The 19,579-nt window shown below is 38.0% G+C and overlaps 1 protein-coding gene across 1 annotated transcript; it reads right to left on the reverse strand.

The window, feature by feature from the left end:
• Positions 1 to 9,990: 9,990 nt before the first annotated feature.
• On the reverse strand, positions 9,991 to 13,304 carry LOC123319283. The gene has a single exon (XM_044906156.1). The coding sequence runs from the start codon at positions 13,302 to 13,304 to the stop codon at positions 10,173 to 10,175; it is 3,132 nt and encodes a 1,043-aa protein (XP_044762091.1). The 3' UTR covers positions 9,991 to 10,172.
• Positions 13,305 to 19,579: the final 6,275 nt, after the last annotated feature.

Consider the following 19,579-nt stretch of genomic DNA (forward strand, 5'->3'; position numbering starts at 1 on the left):
TAAATTTAAGAAAATTTCAAAACATTCATCAACATGCGGTTTTTTATACAATTCTTGAAAATCACAATTGGAGATACTATATTAAAAATCTTTTAGTTTTTGAGGACTTAAATTTGTAACTAACTTTGATGTTTTAATATTTGTATGCTTAATAGCGCCCTTTACCATAAGTGAAATAACCCGATGATCACTAATGTGAGGTTCATAAACTACAACATTACAATCCAGCAAATTTGCGTTTGTTAATACATAATCAACTTTGGAGATAGAAGTATGTCCGGTGATATCCGTAAAGTCCGCTGAAGTATAACAATAATTCAGAGCAATAGAAATTCTATTAAGAAAATTCGGAAAGCCCCCGGAACCAGATCTATAAACACTTACGATGGATATTTTTATATCACAAGCAATCACCAAGATACCACTGATTTCACATTCCATTTCTTCTGAAAATCGTGACACGCACAAACTCCTAGTGGGCACTCCATCCCTAATGTAGATCATAGAACCCCCGTGAGCTCCAGAGGGGCGGCAGTAGTAATCCGCTAGGATGTAACCAGGAAAGGTCATAGTTTTGATACTATATGGATTACACCAGTGCTCTGCAAGACTTAAAACATCAGGTTTTTCATCAGACAAAAATTTTTCAAGAATATCCATCTCATTTGAGACGCACTGTACATTTAGTTGTATGAATTTTAATTTATTTTTGACGTCAGTTATTTGACTAGATTTATCAGGATTCAAGAAGCAGGATTCTTTATAGGTTTCGGTTGAAAAAACCGATGAACATCAGTATTTCTCGGCCAATTAGATCCATCCATAGCCTTTTCATGCTCCGAAGTAGGTATGAGAACTTTGAATGACGAGTAACTTTCAGGATATCTTGACACGAGTTTCTCGCATTTAACAGATGAGAAATTATTGCTGAGGAAGTTTTGGAGATTATCTGCCGTAATTTCGGGTTTTAAGTTAGAGACTTATATTTTTCGAGTCCCTCAACGTGAGAAACCACTGAACTGCTTCCAATAATACGCATACTATTACGTTTTTTAATAAACTTCTTTGGGGTAACAAAATTCCAATCCATATCGTTCTTCACATTTAACTTGTGAGTTATAGTTTCATTTTCACGAGAAATCCTCCTGTTACTATTTTTATTATCACTGAGCACTACAACTGACGATTCAGATGAAGCGGCTGAAGTACTTGCCTCGGTCGTCTTTCTTCCGGTACCACCTGTGGCGGCCGATTTCACAGGAGCGGCAGATGGAGTATCCTTACCTTTAACAACGTCGCTGAATTTCTCAGACGTGACGATGTTCGCATATGTGTGTTTATTTTCTTTTTCATTATCTTTATGCGTATTTATGTAAGCATCGCTTTTTGTTGACAGTTTGTTGATAATTTCCTCCTTAACAAACAATTGATCTTCAAGCGTTGAGATTTTAAATTTCAAAAGGGTATTGTTTTCCATTAAAATTGAATTCTTCGATTCTAACTCACTTATTATTTTTAATAGGAGCTCATGATGGGTGGACTGAGCACTTATTTGTTTGTTCACACTGGTACGGCCTTTGGTCAATTATTGAAAACAATTTGTACTTACAAAGGCCTTTATGCTATATATGCTATTTTGAGTGGACTGTAAATGAAAACCAATTTAACTTGTTGAAATTCTACAACACGGCGGCGTTGAATTCTAACCTGAAACTGACTGGAAACGCGAAGAGGGCGAAACTAAAACATGTGGTGTCGTATGTGAGATATGAATGGATACAAAACAATAATAAACAAATATTGGGAAAAATCCGAAAACGCCCCAACACACACTGTCAGACATTGGGGAAATATCCGTAGTAATGGAATCACCTGATATTGACAGATCAATATTACAATATTTTATTATTTTTTTACCACACCCTGGATGGTACACTTTGGCACAAATGATACACTTTGTACTACTCTTTACAATTGTTCGTTTACACGAACCGCATTCAGGAATAGAAACTTGCAGAGACTCGCTCGTACCGACCTTCCTGCTCGACGACATCATGTCGAATGTTATACTGGTGCCTCTATTCAATTATAAATTATTCGTTAACAATTTTGAAATTTCTCTGTAGAAAATGACAAAGAATGCTGATGGTTTGGAAATTATTCCACTTGTTTTTTCTGACTCATTCCAACATCCTCTAACGTAACCCTTCAAAAATCATTCAATATAAAGCAAACTACAAAGAAGAATTCATTAAAAAAATAACACCCATGTCAGTAAATTTTCAATTGCTCCTAGTCACATTATGAATTTTAGAATTGTCTTTTCTCGCGATTTCAATTTTCATTCAGTTGAGCGTCAACTAACATTTAAAATTGACGAAATTTCACCTTCAACGACATAGCATTCCATCGCAATTAATTTTATTGAGTCTTCAGAAATTGGAGATGATTTCGCATCGATTTTCAACACCTCTTAATCTCTTTGCATAAATATCCTTCGACTAATTCAAGGTAATTTCGAAACGAAACTGCAAAATTATAGCATACTTTTTCGAATCAATTTATTCATCCAGCAGCCTGAAAAAAGGGCCAACTTTCGAAATACTTTCAACTTTATGAAATTATTGTTTCAGCACGTTGCTGAAATTTTAGTTTATTTTCAATGAATTTTTTCACGTAATTTCTAATTACAGCATGATTTTGAGGAATTCGTAATACGAAATGCTGTGAAATCTAGATATCGAAATTCTTAGCAAGCTAAGAGAATCTCGAAATGTATTGATCTCAGACATTAATGGCTTCTGAGAATTTGGATATTTTATCATTCACGCAACCGATCTTAAATGTATTATTGTTTATGACAGTTTTGTTATTTACGATCCTTCCATATTCTTTTCGATTTGTAGAGGGACAGTTGATAATAAAATATATGCCCTTTCGTTCGGTAATAAACATTGTGGATTGCTAGCGGATTAGGTACAGAATCAGGTTCACTAATACCTTTGGGTATTCAACAATAATCATTGCTAATACTGGGAAGTCTTTTAATAACAAAGTTGACAATTGCTCTAATGAGGTGGAGTAGACGATTGATGGACAACAATATCTTCGTTCCTTGTCGACTTTTTTCCTCGTGAATATAAATGAGGTGATACTAATGTTCTCTACATTCTAGTGATAATTTGGAAAGAAACAATAGTTTTGATCTATATCTCTATACTTGTATCTTGTGTTATTGAACTTCCAAACTCCACTCCACACTTCGAAATGAATCGAAAGTGCCGAAAAAAAAACAGAATTAGTTAAAACCTGAGCATTTCAAATCGAAATATTTTATCGAATTTGAATCTCACAATATCCGAAATAAAAGGAATAAAAATAAAAAATTGCGGTTATGGTACAATATAACTGATTAGGCGTTAAAAGTTTATAAAGCACTATATTGAAGACAGTCTGAAATAATTTTGAAATAAACAAACGAACATCACTTTTTCCAGTAGAACGCCAAACTTGAATTATAAGCTGTCGAAATAAATCTAATTTGATGACAAATATATACACTTGGAATACAAACCTGAATTATTTCAAGTTTGAGTAATTCACATCAGAATATTTGATCAGAATTTTCACTCACAATATTCAATTAAAGTCAATAAAAATTAGACGAATCGGTTAGGTACATAGATATTACTCTGGAACTGAAAATAATAGACTATTTTTCAAATACAACTTTGGGAAACACTTCTGGCCAAGAAATATTTTCAACAAACAAAATAATAATAATAATAATAATAAGTGGCAGACCAGTACCGCGTAATTCTGAGAAATGAACTAATACCAACGGCCCGAATCGACGCAATTAAACGAGAACTTCAGCATCCGCTTGCAAAAGAGAATAACACCAACACCTCTGATGAAATTCACATGCCTGGGCAACAACACCCAGAAGACATTGATACTGAAAGTCCATCTTGCAAAGCAAATGAGCCTGAACACCAGGACGATAGGGATGAGCTCCACCGACAAGTTGACTCTGAGATGAGGAGATACTTTGCCGAACTGGAAGGAACAGATCCTCTTAATCGAATAGCACCTCCCCGACTCAATACATCCAAGAAACTGTCACTCATAATCGACATCTTGAATAAGGACGTTTTACCTGAGTACCTACAGAATGGAAGTTCATTGGAATATCTTCATCTAGTTTTTACTGTGCAGCGTTAACGACGCCTAAAATCATAAGGGCAAAAATTAGCCGAACGAACAACGATGGTCCAAAATTACACAAATTACATGCGCCACCATGGCAGAAACGTCTTCAACACAAAACAGAGAGACTAAGAAGAGACATTGGACGACTGACGGAGTACTTGAACGGGAATCGCGGAAGAAAGGTTGTGAAAGCTGCCAAAGAAATCATGGATAGAAACAGAACACACACAGAACGAGAGACGGAGAATGCTACAGCTCACCACTGCCTCGACACTCTGAAGCAAAAGTTAAGTCTGTATGCAGAACGCCTGAGGAGATATAAAAGCAATTATAGCCGAAAAAGAGACAATAATTCATTCGAAAATTCGGAAGAAACTTTCTACCGGTCACTCACATCGTCTGATGTAGAAAATGTAAAGTTACCACCAAAGGAAGCCATAGAACAATTCTGGACCGAACAATTATCAACGAAACCTCAGTTCAATGGAGATACCGGATGAATTGAAGATGAAGAATCTGAAGCTATAAAATATGAGCCGATGCAGCATGACAAGATCACAATTGAAGAAGTAAAATCAGCTATCAGAGGACTACACAACTGGAGAACACCTGGACCTGATGGATTACAGAACTTCTGGATCAAGAAACTTTGTATCATGCATGACAAATTGACCTCCGCAATAAATGATGTCATTGAAAATCCTGAAAAAATGCCAATATTCCTTACACATGGCACAACGTACCTGTTACCTAAAGACCAAAGGAATACAGAAGACCCATCCAAATACCGACCAATCACATGTCTTCCAACGATGTACAAATTAATCACATCGTGCATTTCAAATCGAATTCACAACCATTGCGAAAGGAATAACATCATCGCCATGCAACAGAAAGGATGCACCAAAGACAGCCGAGGGTGCAAAGAACAGCTAATAATTGATTCAGTTATCTGCAATCAAGCGTTCTCCAAGCGGAGGAATCTTTACGCTGCGTACATAGACTACAAAAAAGCATTCGATTATATACCCCACGAATGGCTCTTGATGATCTTGAAGATTTACAAGGTGAATCCCAATATTGTTAAGTTTCTGAAAAACCCCATGTCAACCTGGCGAACTAGTCTTCAAATGAAAGCAGCACATTGCTCCATTATAACAGGACCTATTCCAATAAGACGCGGAATTTTCCAAGGAGACTCGCTGAGCCCTCTGTGGTTCTGCTTGGCCCTGAATACATTGAATTCTTCGGACTACGGATTTTCCATCAAGAGCGGCAGTAGAACTATGATGAAACTGAATCATCTACTTTACATGGACGATTTGAAACTCTTCGCATCTACCAAAAAACAAATGCAACAGATGCTGAAAATGGTGAAAGGATCTTCGGAAGACATCAAAATGAAGTTTGGGTTAGAAAAATGTCGACTGCTGAACATAACGAGAGGGAAAATAGAAGATGGTACGTTCAAACTCAAGGAAGGTGCAGAAATTGAAGTATTAAAGAAAGGAGACACATACAAGTATCTAGGCATAAAACAGGCAAGAAAAATCAATCAGACTCAGATGAAGAAAGAATTAACGGAGGAGTTCACCCGAAGATTTAGGAGGATAATGAGAACTGGTCTTAACAGTAAAAACCTGATAAAAGCGATTAACACCTACGTTTGCTCGGCGCTGAGCTATTCATTTGGTATTATCTTTTGGACGACCACCGATTTAGCAGCTTTACAGAGAAAAATAAGGACGATGCTGACTAAACACAATAAACATCACCCCAAAAGCTCAATAGAAAGGACAGAGCTGCCACGACATCTTGGGGGTAGAGGAATTGTTGATTTGTCCAACCGTATGTCCCAGGAAATTGAAGGACTTCGAAAATATTTCCTGAGCAAGGCTGATTCGTCAGAACTCCATCGAGTAGTTTGTGTTGCTGATAGTTCTACACCGTTAAAGCTACAACAGGATCACTTGGAAACCATCGAACACTCTGCAGAAAGTAAAATGCAAAAACTGATTGGCAAACCTTTGCATGGAAGGCAACAGAACGAGGTCAACCATGATTACGTCGACATATCTGCGTCGAACTACTGGTTGACTTCCGGAAGGTTGTTTCCTGAGACAGAGGGCTTCATGATTGCCATCCAGGATCAGGTGATTCCAACAAGAAATTATATGAAATATATCGCCAAGGATGCCTCAGTGGCGGACGATAGCTGTCGTTATGGCTGTGCGACACATGAAACTATCCAGCACATCACCGGGGGATGTCAGAAGTATAATAATAATAATAATTATAATAATAATAATGTCTGGCCTGCCTGGCAGCTATCTGGTAGATGGCCTGCCGGGTAGCCATCGTAACGACGCAGACGGTGCAGCCAGCCACGCCTGCTGTCCGCAGTCCCATTCCTTTTTCCTCTCTCTTTCACATCCTTTATAGGGGTGCTCTTTCTGCTCCCATTTCTCTACCCCTCACCCAAACCGAGAAAGGGGAGCACAAACCCATGGAAATGATGATTACGAGAAGCCTCGGAAACAAGTCGCTGCCTGGGGATCGTCAGGGCATGTCTGGAGCCGGCGCTGGACATGACAGCATGCGGGACGTCGGTGGCAGGATGTTGAGGAAGCGGGCTCCTGCTGCAAAAGAAGCTACAGCTCCAAAGCAACAACAGCAACCAACGAGTCCAATTCAATTGCCGACTCGAACCGCTGAAGGTGCTGCGCAGGATATTCAGCCAGTGCTCACCCAAGCGGGGTTAGTTAGAAAGCGCATGAAGTGGACAACGTCCATGAATGAAACTATTGTGCGCATATATAACTCCATCACGGGACTAGGGCAGAACACGAACAACTATAGGAAAAGGCTCCATGAGGAATTCTGCAACGCCTACCCAAATCTCAATGTCACTGAACAACGAGTGGCAGACCAGTATCGCGTAATTCTGAGAAATCAACTAATACCAACGGGCCGAATCGACGCAATTAAACGGGAACTTCGGCGTCCGCTAGCAATAGAGAATAACACCAACACCTCTGATGAAATTCACATGCCTGGGCAACAACACCTAGAAGACATTGATACTGAAAGTCCATCTTGCAACCCAAGTGAGCCTGAACTCCAGGACGATAGGGAAGAGCTCCACCGACAAGTTCACTCTGACATGAGGAGATACTTCGCCGAACTGGAAGGGACAGACCCTCTTCATCGAATAACACCTCCCCGACTCAATACATCCAAGAAGCTGTCACTTATAATCGACATCTTGAATAAGGACGTTTTACCTGAATACCTACAGAACGGAAGTTCATTGGAATATCTGCATCTAGTTTTTTACTGTGCAGCGCTGACGACAGCCAAAACCATAGGGGCAAAAATTCGCGGAACGAACAACAATGGTCCAAAATTACACAAATTACATGCGCCACCATGGCAGAAACGTCTTCAACACAAAACAGAAAGGCTAAGAAGAGACATTGGACGACTGACGGAGTACTTGAACGGGAATCGAGGAAGAAAGGTTGTGAAAGCTGTCAAAGAGATCATGGATGGAAACAGGACACATACAGAACGAGAGACGGAGAATGCTACAGCTCACCATTGCCTCGACACTCTGAAGCAAAAATTAAGTCTGTATGCAGAACGCCTGAGGAGATATAAAAGCAATTATAGCCGGAAAAGAGACAATAATTCATTCGAAAAGTCGGAAGAATCTTTCTACCGGTCACTCACATCGTCGGATGGAGAAAATGGAAAGTTACCACCAAAGGAAGCCATTGAACAATTCTGGACCGAACAATTATCAACGAAACCTCACTTCAATGGAGATACCGGATGGATTGAAGATGAAAAATCTGAAGCTATAAAATATGAGCCGATGCAGCATGACATGATCACAATTGAAGAAGTAAAATCAGCTATCAGAGGACTGCACAACTGGAAAGCACCTGGGCCTGATGGATTACAGAACTTCTGGATCAAGAAACTTTGGATCATGCATGACAAATTGACCTCCGCAATAAATGATGTCATTGAAAATCCTGAAAGAATGCCAGTATTCCTCACACATGGCACAACATACTTGTTACCTAAAGACCAAACTAATACAGAAGACCCATCCAAGTACCGACCAATCACATGTCTTCCAACGATGTATAAATTAATCACATCGTGCATTTCAAACCGAATTCACAACCATTGCGAAAGGAATAACATCATCGCCATGCAACAGAAAGGATGCACCAAAGACAGCCGAGGGTGCAAAGAACAACTAATAATAGATTCAGTTATCTGCAATCAAGCGTTCTCCAAGCGAAGGAATCTTTACGCTGCGTACATAGACTACAAAAAAGCATTCGATTCTATACCTCACGAATGGCTCTTGACGATCTTGAAGATTTACAAGGTGGATCCCAATATTGTTAAGTTCCTGAAAAACGCCATGTCAACCTGGCGTACTAGTCTTCAAATGAAAGCAGCAGATTACTCCATTAAAACAGGACCTATTCCAATAAGACGCGGAATTTTCCAAGGAGACTCGCTGAGCCCTCTGTGGTTGTGCATGGCCCTGAATCCCTTGTCTCATAGATTGAATTCTACGGACTACGGATTTTACATCAAAAACGGCAGTAGAACTATGATGAAACTGAATCATCTCCTTTACATGGACGACTTGAAACTCTTCGCATGTACCAAAAAACAAATGCAACTGATGCTGAAAATGGTGGAAGGATTCTCGGAAGACATCAAAATGAAGTTTGGACTAGAAAAATGTCGACTGCTTAACATAACGAGAGGGAAAATAGAAGATGGTACGTTCAAACTCAAGGAAGGTGCAGAAATTGAAGCATTAAAGGAAGGAGACACATACAAGTATCTAGGCATAAAACAGGCAAGAAAAATCAATCAGACCCAGATGAAGAAAGAATTAACGGAGGAGTTCACCCGAAGATTGAGGAGGATAATGAGAACTAGTCTTAACAGCAAGAATCTGATAAAAGCGATTAACACCTACGCTTGCTCGGCGCTGAGCTTTTCATTTGGTATTATCTCGTGGACGACCACCGATTTAGCAGCTTTACAGAGAAAAATAAGGACGATGCTGACTAAACACAATAAACATCACCCCAAAAGCTCAATAGAACGGACAGAGCTGCCACGACATCTTGGGGGTAGAGGAATTGTTGATTTGTCCAACCGTATGTCCCAGGAAATTGAAGGACTTCGAAAATATTTCTTGAGCAAGGCAGCTTCGTCAGAACTCCATCGAGTAGTTTGTGTTGCTGATAGTTTTTCACCATTAAAGCTACAACAGGATCACTTGGAAACCGTCGAACACTCTGCAGAAAGTAAAATGCAGAAACTGATTGGCAAACCTTTGCATGGGAGGCACCAGAACGAGGTCAACCATGATTACGTCGACATATCTGCGTCGAACTACTGGTTGACTTCCGGAAGGTTGTTTCCTGAGACAGAGGGCTTCATGCTCGCCATCCAGGATCAGGTGATTCCAACAAGAAATTACATGAAGTACATCGCCAAGGATGCCTCAGTGGCGGACGATAGCTGTCGTTATGGCTGTGTGACACATGAAACTATCCAGCACATCACCGGCGGATGTCAGAAGTTCGCGGACACCTAGTACAAAAATAAACATGATGCTGTTGCCAAGATTCTTCACCAAGAATTGGCACTAAAACGCCAACTTCTAGCTTCGAAAAAGGTGCCTTATTATAATTACTGTTTGCGCCGTTGGATATACAGATAATTGAAAATTTCTTGGTTTTAAAATATATATTCGTAATTACAATCTCTTGGCTTAATCTAATGTGTTACATTCGATGTCGTACAGCGCAATTAATTCAATATGCGTTATCTTCCGCACAGAAGTCATATTACACATGTTTATAATATAAAGGCGTTCACATGCAATGTACAAACCGCGCACAGGGTGTCACAAACTAAACATCTTCCCCCCCCTCGAATCCCTTTGGACTTCGAGGAACTTCCGCTGTTGGTGGTACCGGCAGGGAGCAAAGATTGTGCACAGCTCTTCGGATGATACCCTTGGATGTGTAAAGCTCAGCCACTCTTGAAACTCCATCCGATCCGGGAAACAATTTCGAAACTCGGGCCATACGCCATTTCAAAGGAGGAACGTTGGCTTCCTTGATGACAACCAGATCGCCTTCCTTTAGCCCTTCTTGCTTGATGCGCCATTTGGACCTTTGTTGTAATTCGCTGAGATATTCATTCTTCCAACGATGCCAAAAATGTTGACGCATGCTCTCGAGGTTCTGAAATCTGCTGAGCCTGTTAGGATTTGCTTGTAAGAGATTTTCTACTGGCAATGAAGTGAGTGGCCTGCCTATGAGGAAATGTGCTGGAGTTAAAGGATTAAGGTCTGTAGGATCAGAAGAAAGTGGGGTCAATGGTCTGGAATTAAGGATTGCTTCAATTTGCGTAAATAATGTTGTTAGTTCTTCAAATGTCAAATGTTTGTCTCCTAAGATTCTAGTGATATGGTATTTGGCGGATTTAATGCCCGCTTCCCAAAGCCCACCGAAGTGAGGGGAGTATGCTGGTGAAAACTTGAAATTAATGCCCTCATTTGCTGCAAAACCTGAGATTTCTTCGTTATTTGTTTTTAAGAATCTCGCGATTTCGTTGCCTGCGCCGACAAAATTTGTGCCATTATCACATAACAATTGAAGAGGCTTTCCTCTTCGAGATATAAACCGTCGCAAGCATAAAATGAAAACATCAGACGTAAGGTCGCTTGCTACCTCTAAATGTAAAGCCTTAGTGGCAAAACATACAAATAGACATAAATAACATTTTGTTATTTTGCAACCGCGACCCTTTCGGTCTGTGATGTAAAATGGACCGCCAAAATCGACACCGCTAACCTGAAATGGAGAACTTGGGATGACTCTAGAAGCAGGTAAGTTGCCCATTAGTGGATTTAAACATTTAGCTTTCATTATTATACAATTATTTATGGTGCTTCTAGCTAAGATTCTACCTCTTAAAGGCCAAAATTCATTTCTTAAATCACTCAACAAAAGCTGAGGTCCACAATGCATAAGTTTGATGTGATGATAGGAAAATAGCAATTTTGTGAAGTTATGATTTATATCTAACAAAGCAGGATGTTTTCTATCATAGCTAACCTTCGACTTCTGTATGCGGCCACCAACACGAAGTATGCCATTCTCATCAAGGAACGGACTGAGCGACAACATACGAGAATAAGAGGGTAAGTTCTGCTTATTACTTAAAATTCTGATTTCATTTAAGAAGCAATCTCTCTGGTGCAGTTTTATCAACAATTGGAGTGAAGAATGTAACTCAACAGTGGACAATGAACTTGAAAATTTATCGACTTTATTGCGCGAATTTGAGATGAAACGTAAAACGTAGGCTACAGACCTCTGTAAAGTTGAAAATCTTGAATATTTATCGAAGTTTATCAAAGAGTTAACATGAATAGTAGAATTGAGTGTAGTCGTAGCGTGTAAACATTTAGCAGTAGTTTTCTTCTCGGGTAAATCGAGAATATTTTTTGTGTTCATTGTTTGAGGCCAGCTACAAGGATCCTCAAATAAAAATGGTGGACCTTCCCACCAAAGTGTAGCTGACGGCATACACTTAGGATTTACACCTCTAGAGGCCATATCCGCTGGATTTTTATCGCCTGGCACATGCCTCCAAGTACCAGATGCAGTCAATTCTTGTACTTCACTGACACGGTTGGCGACAAAGGGTTGCAAGTTACAAGCTTCAGAGGACAACCAACCTAAAACAATCGTTGAATCAGTCCAATGATAGGAAGAAGTTATATCACAACGGAGTGATTTCGCAACCTTTGAGCTCAGTCGTGCTGACAGTAATGCCCCGCACAGCTCAAGGCGTGGTATTGTCGTAGGTTTTACTGGAGCGACTCTGGTTTTGGCGCAGACTAATTTGACGAAAATGTTGCCTGAGCTATCTATCGACCTGAGGTAAATAGCTGCAACATATGCTGCCTGTGAAGCATCTGAGAATGAATGTAATTCTATAATAACGGGCTGATTGATGAGTATATGTCTACCAATTCCGACCTTTGATACTGTGTTCAAATTAATTGTAAAATTCCGCCACTCTGATTCTAATTTATCATCTACTGGGTCGTCCCATCCCAGTTTGGATTGCCATAATTTTTGTAGTATTATCTTCGGCACGATAGTACAAGGGCTTAGCAAACCCAATGGATCAAAGAGTTTAGCAGAATTGGACAAAATAGTACGTTTAGTTACATTTTTGTTTAAGTTGATGTTTTCAACTGAAAATTGCAGAATGTCATTTAATGGATCCCATTTCAATCCCAAGACACTGGATGGTGAAGAAACATCTAAGTCCTTAGGTGTAGAGATATTTGACTGGAATTGAAAGATAGATGGGCAGTTTGTACGCCACCTTCGTAACGGAAGACCAGCCGATCTTAAAATTTCAGTGATTGATTGAACTATATGGATCAACTCAGCTGGGTCATCAGTACCAGAAAGTAAATCATCGATGTAAAAATCGTCCTTTATACATTTTGAGACTACTTCATCACTACAATCCAATCCAAGTTGGTGAAGACATCTCGTACTCAAAAATGGTGCTGATGCAGTACCATAGGTTACTGTATTCAAACGAAATACCCTAATGGTCTGGGTCGGATCATCGTGCCACAAAATTAATTGTAGTATTCGTTGCTCGGGCTCAACGAGGATCTGACGGTACATTTTTTCCACATCAGCTGACACCACAAACTTGTGCTGTCTATACCTCAGTAAAATTGAGAACAAGTCGTTTTGTACTACTGGTCCGATATATTGTATATCGTTCAACGATATACCCGTAGAGGTTTTTGCAGAAGCATCAAAAACAACTCGTAGTTTTGTTGTTTCACTAGTTTCCTTCAATACTGCATGATGTGGAAGGTAGCAACCAAATATAGGTTTAGGAATTTCAGTCATGTGTCCCAATTGTTCATATTCTCTAATAAATTTACGATACTCCTCTTTGAAAACAGGTTTGCGCTTAAATTTTTCTTCCAATTGCATTAACCTTTTTTCGGCAATTTTATATGAATCACCTAGAACTGATGAGCTCTCTTTTAGTGGTATTCGAACACAAAATCTACCATCATGTTCACGATGAGTAGTTCGACTGAATAAGTTCTCGCAGTAGTTGTTTTTGAGATTTTTATTATCTCTAGGAATTTCCTCCAGTTCCCAAAATTTTGCTAATTGTTTACTTATTTCCTTTGAGAAGTGGCAATATATTTTAGTATTTTTGTCTTTATCGTGAGTATTCCCCCTCATGGGGCCAGCTACTATCCAACCCAGGTAGGTTTCCTGTAATATAGGACCTTGATGTCCCAGGATAAGCCTATTTGGCTTAAGCAGATCCCAAAAGATATCAGCACCTAACAGTAAATCTATTACTGAAGGTTGATGAAACCCTGGATCGGCTAGGTGCAAAGAGCTAGGGACTCCTAGATTCTCGATACGCAAAGTACAATGGGGCACATTATCAGTAATTTTAGGTAGAATAAAGCAATTTATGTTCATATTAAAGTTGTTGTGAAGCGATTGTATATTTATGTTGCAATGTTCATTGACATTTAGTAGCATATTTCCCAAACCAGAAATATATTGATGATATTTTTTTATTTTGTAGATACCTAAATTTTGTTGAGCCTTATAGCTAATAAAAGATGATTGACTGCCGCAGTCCAGCAAAGCCCTGAGAATAAATGTTTTGTCCTTGTTTGTCACCCTGACCAACGCCGTGGAAAGAAGAGCTTGATTGGTGGAGACAGCAGACATAGCAATAGAAGTGCCAGATGAGCTTGCTACCGTGGACTCGACTGCAGGATTTGAAAAATTCGAATTTTCACTTGTATTTAAACTATTGTTATTAGTATTAACTACAGATTGTTCATTTTTTATTTGTTGTATTGATTGTTGTAAAGGTAATTGCTTATGTAACAATGTATTATGTCTTCGATGGCATATTCTACAACCGCCCAACTTACATTGATAGGATTGGTGGCCGCCTCGAAGACAGTTAGTGCACAGTTTTAATGAAGAGATTTTAGCGATTCGCTCTTCTATAGGCAATGATTTAAATTTAGAGCACTCATGAATTTTATGTTCTAGTTTACATATAAGACACCCTTTTAGAAGGTGAAAGATCATGTGAGGACGCAATGAAGGATTTGTTATTTATTTTTGGTAAGCTATGACGTTTCTCATTGTTCTTAACAGATTTACAAGCATTCATAGTTTCTAAGACAACAGATCTCTGACGAAGAAATGAATAAAATTCTTCTAAAGTAACTGAGTCTATATCACTCCTAAACTCCTCCCATTTTCTCGAGGTTACGGTGTCTAACCTTGAAGATGCAAAATAAATGATTATAGTATCCCACTGATCAGTAGGTTCTCCCAAAGACTTTAAAGCACTCAAATTTTTATTTAATGAATCCATAATATACCGCAATCCACTGTCAGTTTCTCGCTGTAGTGGTTCAATAGCAAAGAGACACCTTAAGTGTTCATTAATAAGAAGACGTTTATTGTTATAACGTTGGCTCAGTAAATCCCAAGCAACAGCATAATTATCATGTGATACTGTAATAGAACTGAGTATAGACGATGCTGAACCTTCTAAGAAGGATAAGAGATAATGGAATTTACTGACATTGTCAATACTGTTATTATCGTGAATTAATGACGTAAATGTATCTCTAAATGATATCCATTTGTTTTGATCACCATTAAAGGGTGGAATTTTCAAAGGTGGTAATTTAAGACTATTGTAATTATTCGACTTATTACTTATGTTAGATGAAGATTCATCGATAGCATTATTTTGAAAAGAATCTAATAGTGATTGAGCTTGAGTCATTAACTTAAAACAAATATTCTCAGTGATTTCACGCTCTTCCATTTGTTTAGATATATCTTCATCCAACAGTTCTATTTTTGATTGAATATCTTCAAAACCACACGACAATTCACGCATTTTATTCAATCTGATATTGACCTCATTTGAAATCAAATTTGATGAATCCTTGCGATTCATTAAAGGCGTTAAATATTTTTCAAAAAGTGTTATACGTGCTCTTAAATTGCCTCTTTGTTTTATTAAGTCCTTTAAATCACTCATCTTGTCGACGCAGAAAACGTTTCACTCAAATAATGATGGAACAAAAAAACAACGGAATCAAATAATCAAAACAATGAATACGTTACGGTTATTCCTGATAACGCAGCTGGGCTGATAACGAAAACGGTTCTGCAGCAACGAAGCGACTTCAAATGGTTATTAATCGAGATTAACCGTTACTGGATTTTCAAATAACTGTTATGCAGTTTTCAGAGGTCAACTTCACCTGAAATGATATAGTATTTGAAATAAATCGGTCAATAATTTGAGTTAGTTGTTAGTTGAAAAATAGAATGTAATGAATTACGCAAACTGAATCATGTGAAGGAAAAATTACAAAGGAATAAACAATGCACTTCCCTCTGCTTCGGAAACGATGAATTGCAGCAATGTGGCTCGCGATTTCCCAAGGTGGATCCTCCAGAAAATCTGTCGTTATTCTTGAATTTCGATGTTTTTCCACTGATTTCAAATCACGTCGGGGTCACCAAAACTGTTTGCGCCGTTGGATATACAGATAATTGAAAATTTCTTGGTTTTAAAATATATATTCGTAATTACAATCTCTTGGCTTAATCTAATGTGTTACATTCGATGTCGTACAGCGCAATTAATTCAATATGCGTTATCTTCCGCACAGAAGTCATATTACACATGTTTATAATATAAAGGCGTTCACATGCAATGTACAAACCGCGCACAGGGTGTCACAAACTAAACAATTACCATCCGGATGCTGTGCTGGAAAACGAACATCACAAGCTCTACTGGGATCGCACGGTTCTCACAGACCGAAAAATAACCCACAATAGACCAGACCTCATATTGCTCAATAAGGATGAGGACAGAGCACTATTCATAGACGTGGCAATTCCAAATAATACCAATCTTCTAGATAGGCACACTGAAAAAATTTCAAAATACAGAGATCTCGAGGAACAAACCAGAAGACAGTGGAAGCTGAAAGATATCAAGACCATCCCTATTGTCATTTCATCTACAGGCCTGATACCGAAGAAACTACTAGAGAACTTGAGGAAACTTCAGTTGGACGAAAATATCTATAGAGTCATGCAGAAAGCGGTACTGCTCGGAACGGCGAGAACTGTACGCAAGTACATGGGGAATGCAGAGGAACACCGTCTGCTCCGACAGGAAGTGCGGGTGGAGCAGGAATCCAACCTACAGCAGGGAGGCGAGGAGCGACCCGGACCCGACCACCACCACGAGCCCGAAAACCTGGAAACGGCTCATACAGAGCTTAATCCTTTTGATATCTGAGATATCTGGGATAAGTGAATTTTCCTCTGGAGAGGAGTGTGAAAGCCGCAAGGCTAAAGTCATAATAATAATAATATTTCTTTATTTCAAGTCAAATCAATATGTACAACATATGAGGTGAAATAGTGTCAATGATTTCGTCATTCTTCATCTGACATAATCCAATAAACTATATGGTTCCAAATTTAATAGAAACCCATATAGACTGCGTTTAAAACATTTTAGGTTTTCTATCTTTTTGATGCTGTCTGGTAGAGAATTGTATAATTTCAGGCACCTATATTCTGCTTGTTTTTGACTAGTTGTTAAAGTTAATTTGGGGTATATGTAGTCAAGACTTCTAGTTGCATGAATGGGTTTCTTATTTCCGAATTTTTGAAAAAATTGGCTGTTTCTTCTCATGAATAGCAAACACTCTTGTATATAAAGTGCATATATGGTCAGTTGACCGTTACTCTTGAAAGCGCCCGTGCAAGTTTGAATGTATCCAAGACCACTCATTATTCCTATCACTTTTTTTTTGTAAAATAAATAAATCCTCCATGTTCGATGCACCATAGAAAATTATTTGCATTGAACCATTTCTCGCTGTTTTCCAATAATGTTGAACTGAGCTGTTGAAGTTCTGTGAAAAGCTGTTGGATTGCTAGTAGATTTGTGTCGTCTACATAGTTTACAGTAAGGGCCTCTTCTTCCCCCGCTCCAGGACATTAATCGAAATCATTTATGTAGATTATGAGAAAGAGCGGTCCAGCAATGCTTCCCTGTGGTATACCAAGAATTAATTCCTGAAAATCGGACTTATATATTTTTCCCTGTATTTCTATCTCTACCATTTGTTTCCTTGATTCAAAATATGATTTTGCCTATTCCAATGCTGGTCCGCTTATCCCATATTTCTCCAGTTTTTCCATCAATTTTTGTACATCCAGACAATCATAAGCCTTTGTTAGATCTAAGAAGATACCCATTGCCAGTTTTTTACCTTCAAATGCCTCCACTATTTTTGTAATAAATTGATATATGGCCGTTTGAATCGACTTCCCTTTCAGAAATCCATGTTGACTGCCCTTGAAAATCGCGTTCTCTGTCAAATATTCCATTACTTGTTTGCAGTATGCCTTCTCTAGAATCTTTGAAAAACTTGGTAATATGCTAATGGGTCTGTAATTCCCATACTCATTCAAATCCCCCTGCTTGTGTTTTGGTTTAATTACTGCTATTTTCATACTCTCAGGAAAAACTCCATATTTTAATGAGTTATTTATGATATACTGTATAGGCTCAATTATTTCTTCTACTGTCTGTTTGATTATATTATTTGATATTTCATCGTAACCACTAGAGTGTTTCTTCTTCAATGTTTTTATGATTTTCCTGATTTCTTCTTTTGTGAGTGGTTTTAGCAACATACTTTTATTTTCCTCCATAGTGTTGTACTTCATATTTTTCTTCGGTAAATTTGATGTTAATGTTCGCGCAGTATTTGTAAAAAATGTATTCATATCATTTGCAGTTTTCATTGGGTCTTCCGTTACATGTATTTGTGTAGTCTTTTTGGAATTGTTCAAAGAGTTCACTATCGACCATAGGGTCCTATTGTTATTTTCTGAATTTACGATTTGGTTTTCAATTTGTTCTCTTCTTTGTTTCTTCAAGAGGTTATCATATTGAATTTTTGTTTTTTTGTATATTTCTTTGAATGTGCTATCATATGTACTCAAAACCAAAAGCGTATAAGAATGGAAATCAATTCAATTTCTCACTTCAAGAAATAGACGATTTGATGTCTTCAATCTGAAAGATTTATTATCTTTAGTTGGAAATATAACAAATAAACTCTGATAACTCTTAAGAATAACTTACTAACCTGAAAGAAATCAAAAACAATGCTATTCCTTTAGGTTTTCAATGAACAATATTTGAAATATGAATTGACATGAATTAATAATTGACAAATCAAGGCATTCTCTAAGTAGAAATTAAATAAAACATAGAAAGGAAAATAGAAAGTTGTCTTTTAAAGAAAATGACACTGTTCATTTTTACATCCCCCCACACAAAGTATGCAACAACCACTATATGTTGGCGTTGTCATATGGGAGCAACTTTGTTACATGAAAATAAATATTGTCCTTTTTTCTATTTCCAATGTCTATCTCGTAGATAGTGCCGGAAATTTTCTTCACTATTGGAAAAGGTCCTATTCTTATTTCCTCAAGTTTTTTTCTATTCAATTTAGATTTATTTTCAACATAAACATAATCTCCAATTTTAAAATCATAATCTTTCCTGTTCTTGTCGACAAGTTTTTTATTGTATTCATGATAACGTGAAGAATTTTTAAATGCTATTTCCTTATCTTTTGGTAAATTACTCTTTTCTATAAGTTCTTCAGGAGCAATGGGATCAGTTTTTCCATAAAGTAAATATTCTGGGCTATATCCAGTTACAGAATGGTCCGTCCTATTGTATTCTTCAATACATTCATCTGCTATTTTCGTCCAAGCTCTAGTTTTCTTCTCATTTTGTTTGCATCTTATTCTGTTCACTAATGTCTGATTTAGCCGTTCATTCAAACCATTTGAAAAAGGACAATCTACTGCTGTAAAAATCAACTGTATATTCAAATTTTTCATGTGCTGTCTGAATTTTTCCGAATTTATTCCTGGGTATTGATCTGTTAATAATGTTTTGATTGGTCGTTTATCTTGAATTTTATTAATTAATGTGATGAAGTCTTCGGTTGTTTGGTGTTTGGAAGTACTCGCAAATGCATATCGAGTAAAATGGTCAACTAGGAGATGAAGGTATCTTTTTGAAGAGCGATTTCCAGCAAAGCCTCCAATTGTGTCCAGTGACATTATCTCAAAGGGTTCTT

Source organism: Coccinella septempunctata, chromosome 8 (genome assembly GCF_907165205.1).
Source record: "Coccinella septempunctata chromosome 8, icCocSept1.1, whole genome shotgun sequence".
In the NCBI taxonomy this organism is placed as follows: Eukaryota; Metazoa; Arthropoda; class Insecta; order Coleoptera; family Coccinellidae; genus Coccinella; species Coccinella septempunctata.

What these genes read in the sequence shown, in the direction of transcription:
- LOC123319283 (XM_044906156.1), bottom strand. Translation starts at nt 13,304, where the DNA reads ATGCAATTGGAAGAAAAATTTAAGCGCAAACCTGTTTTCAAAGAGGAG.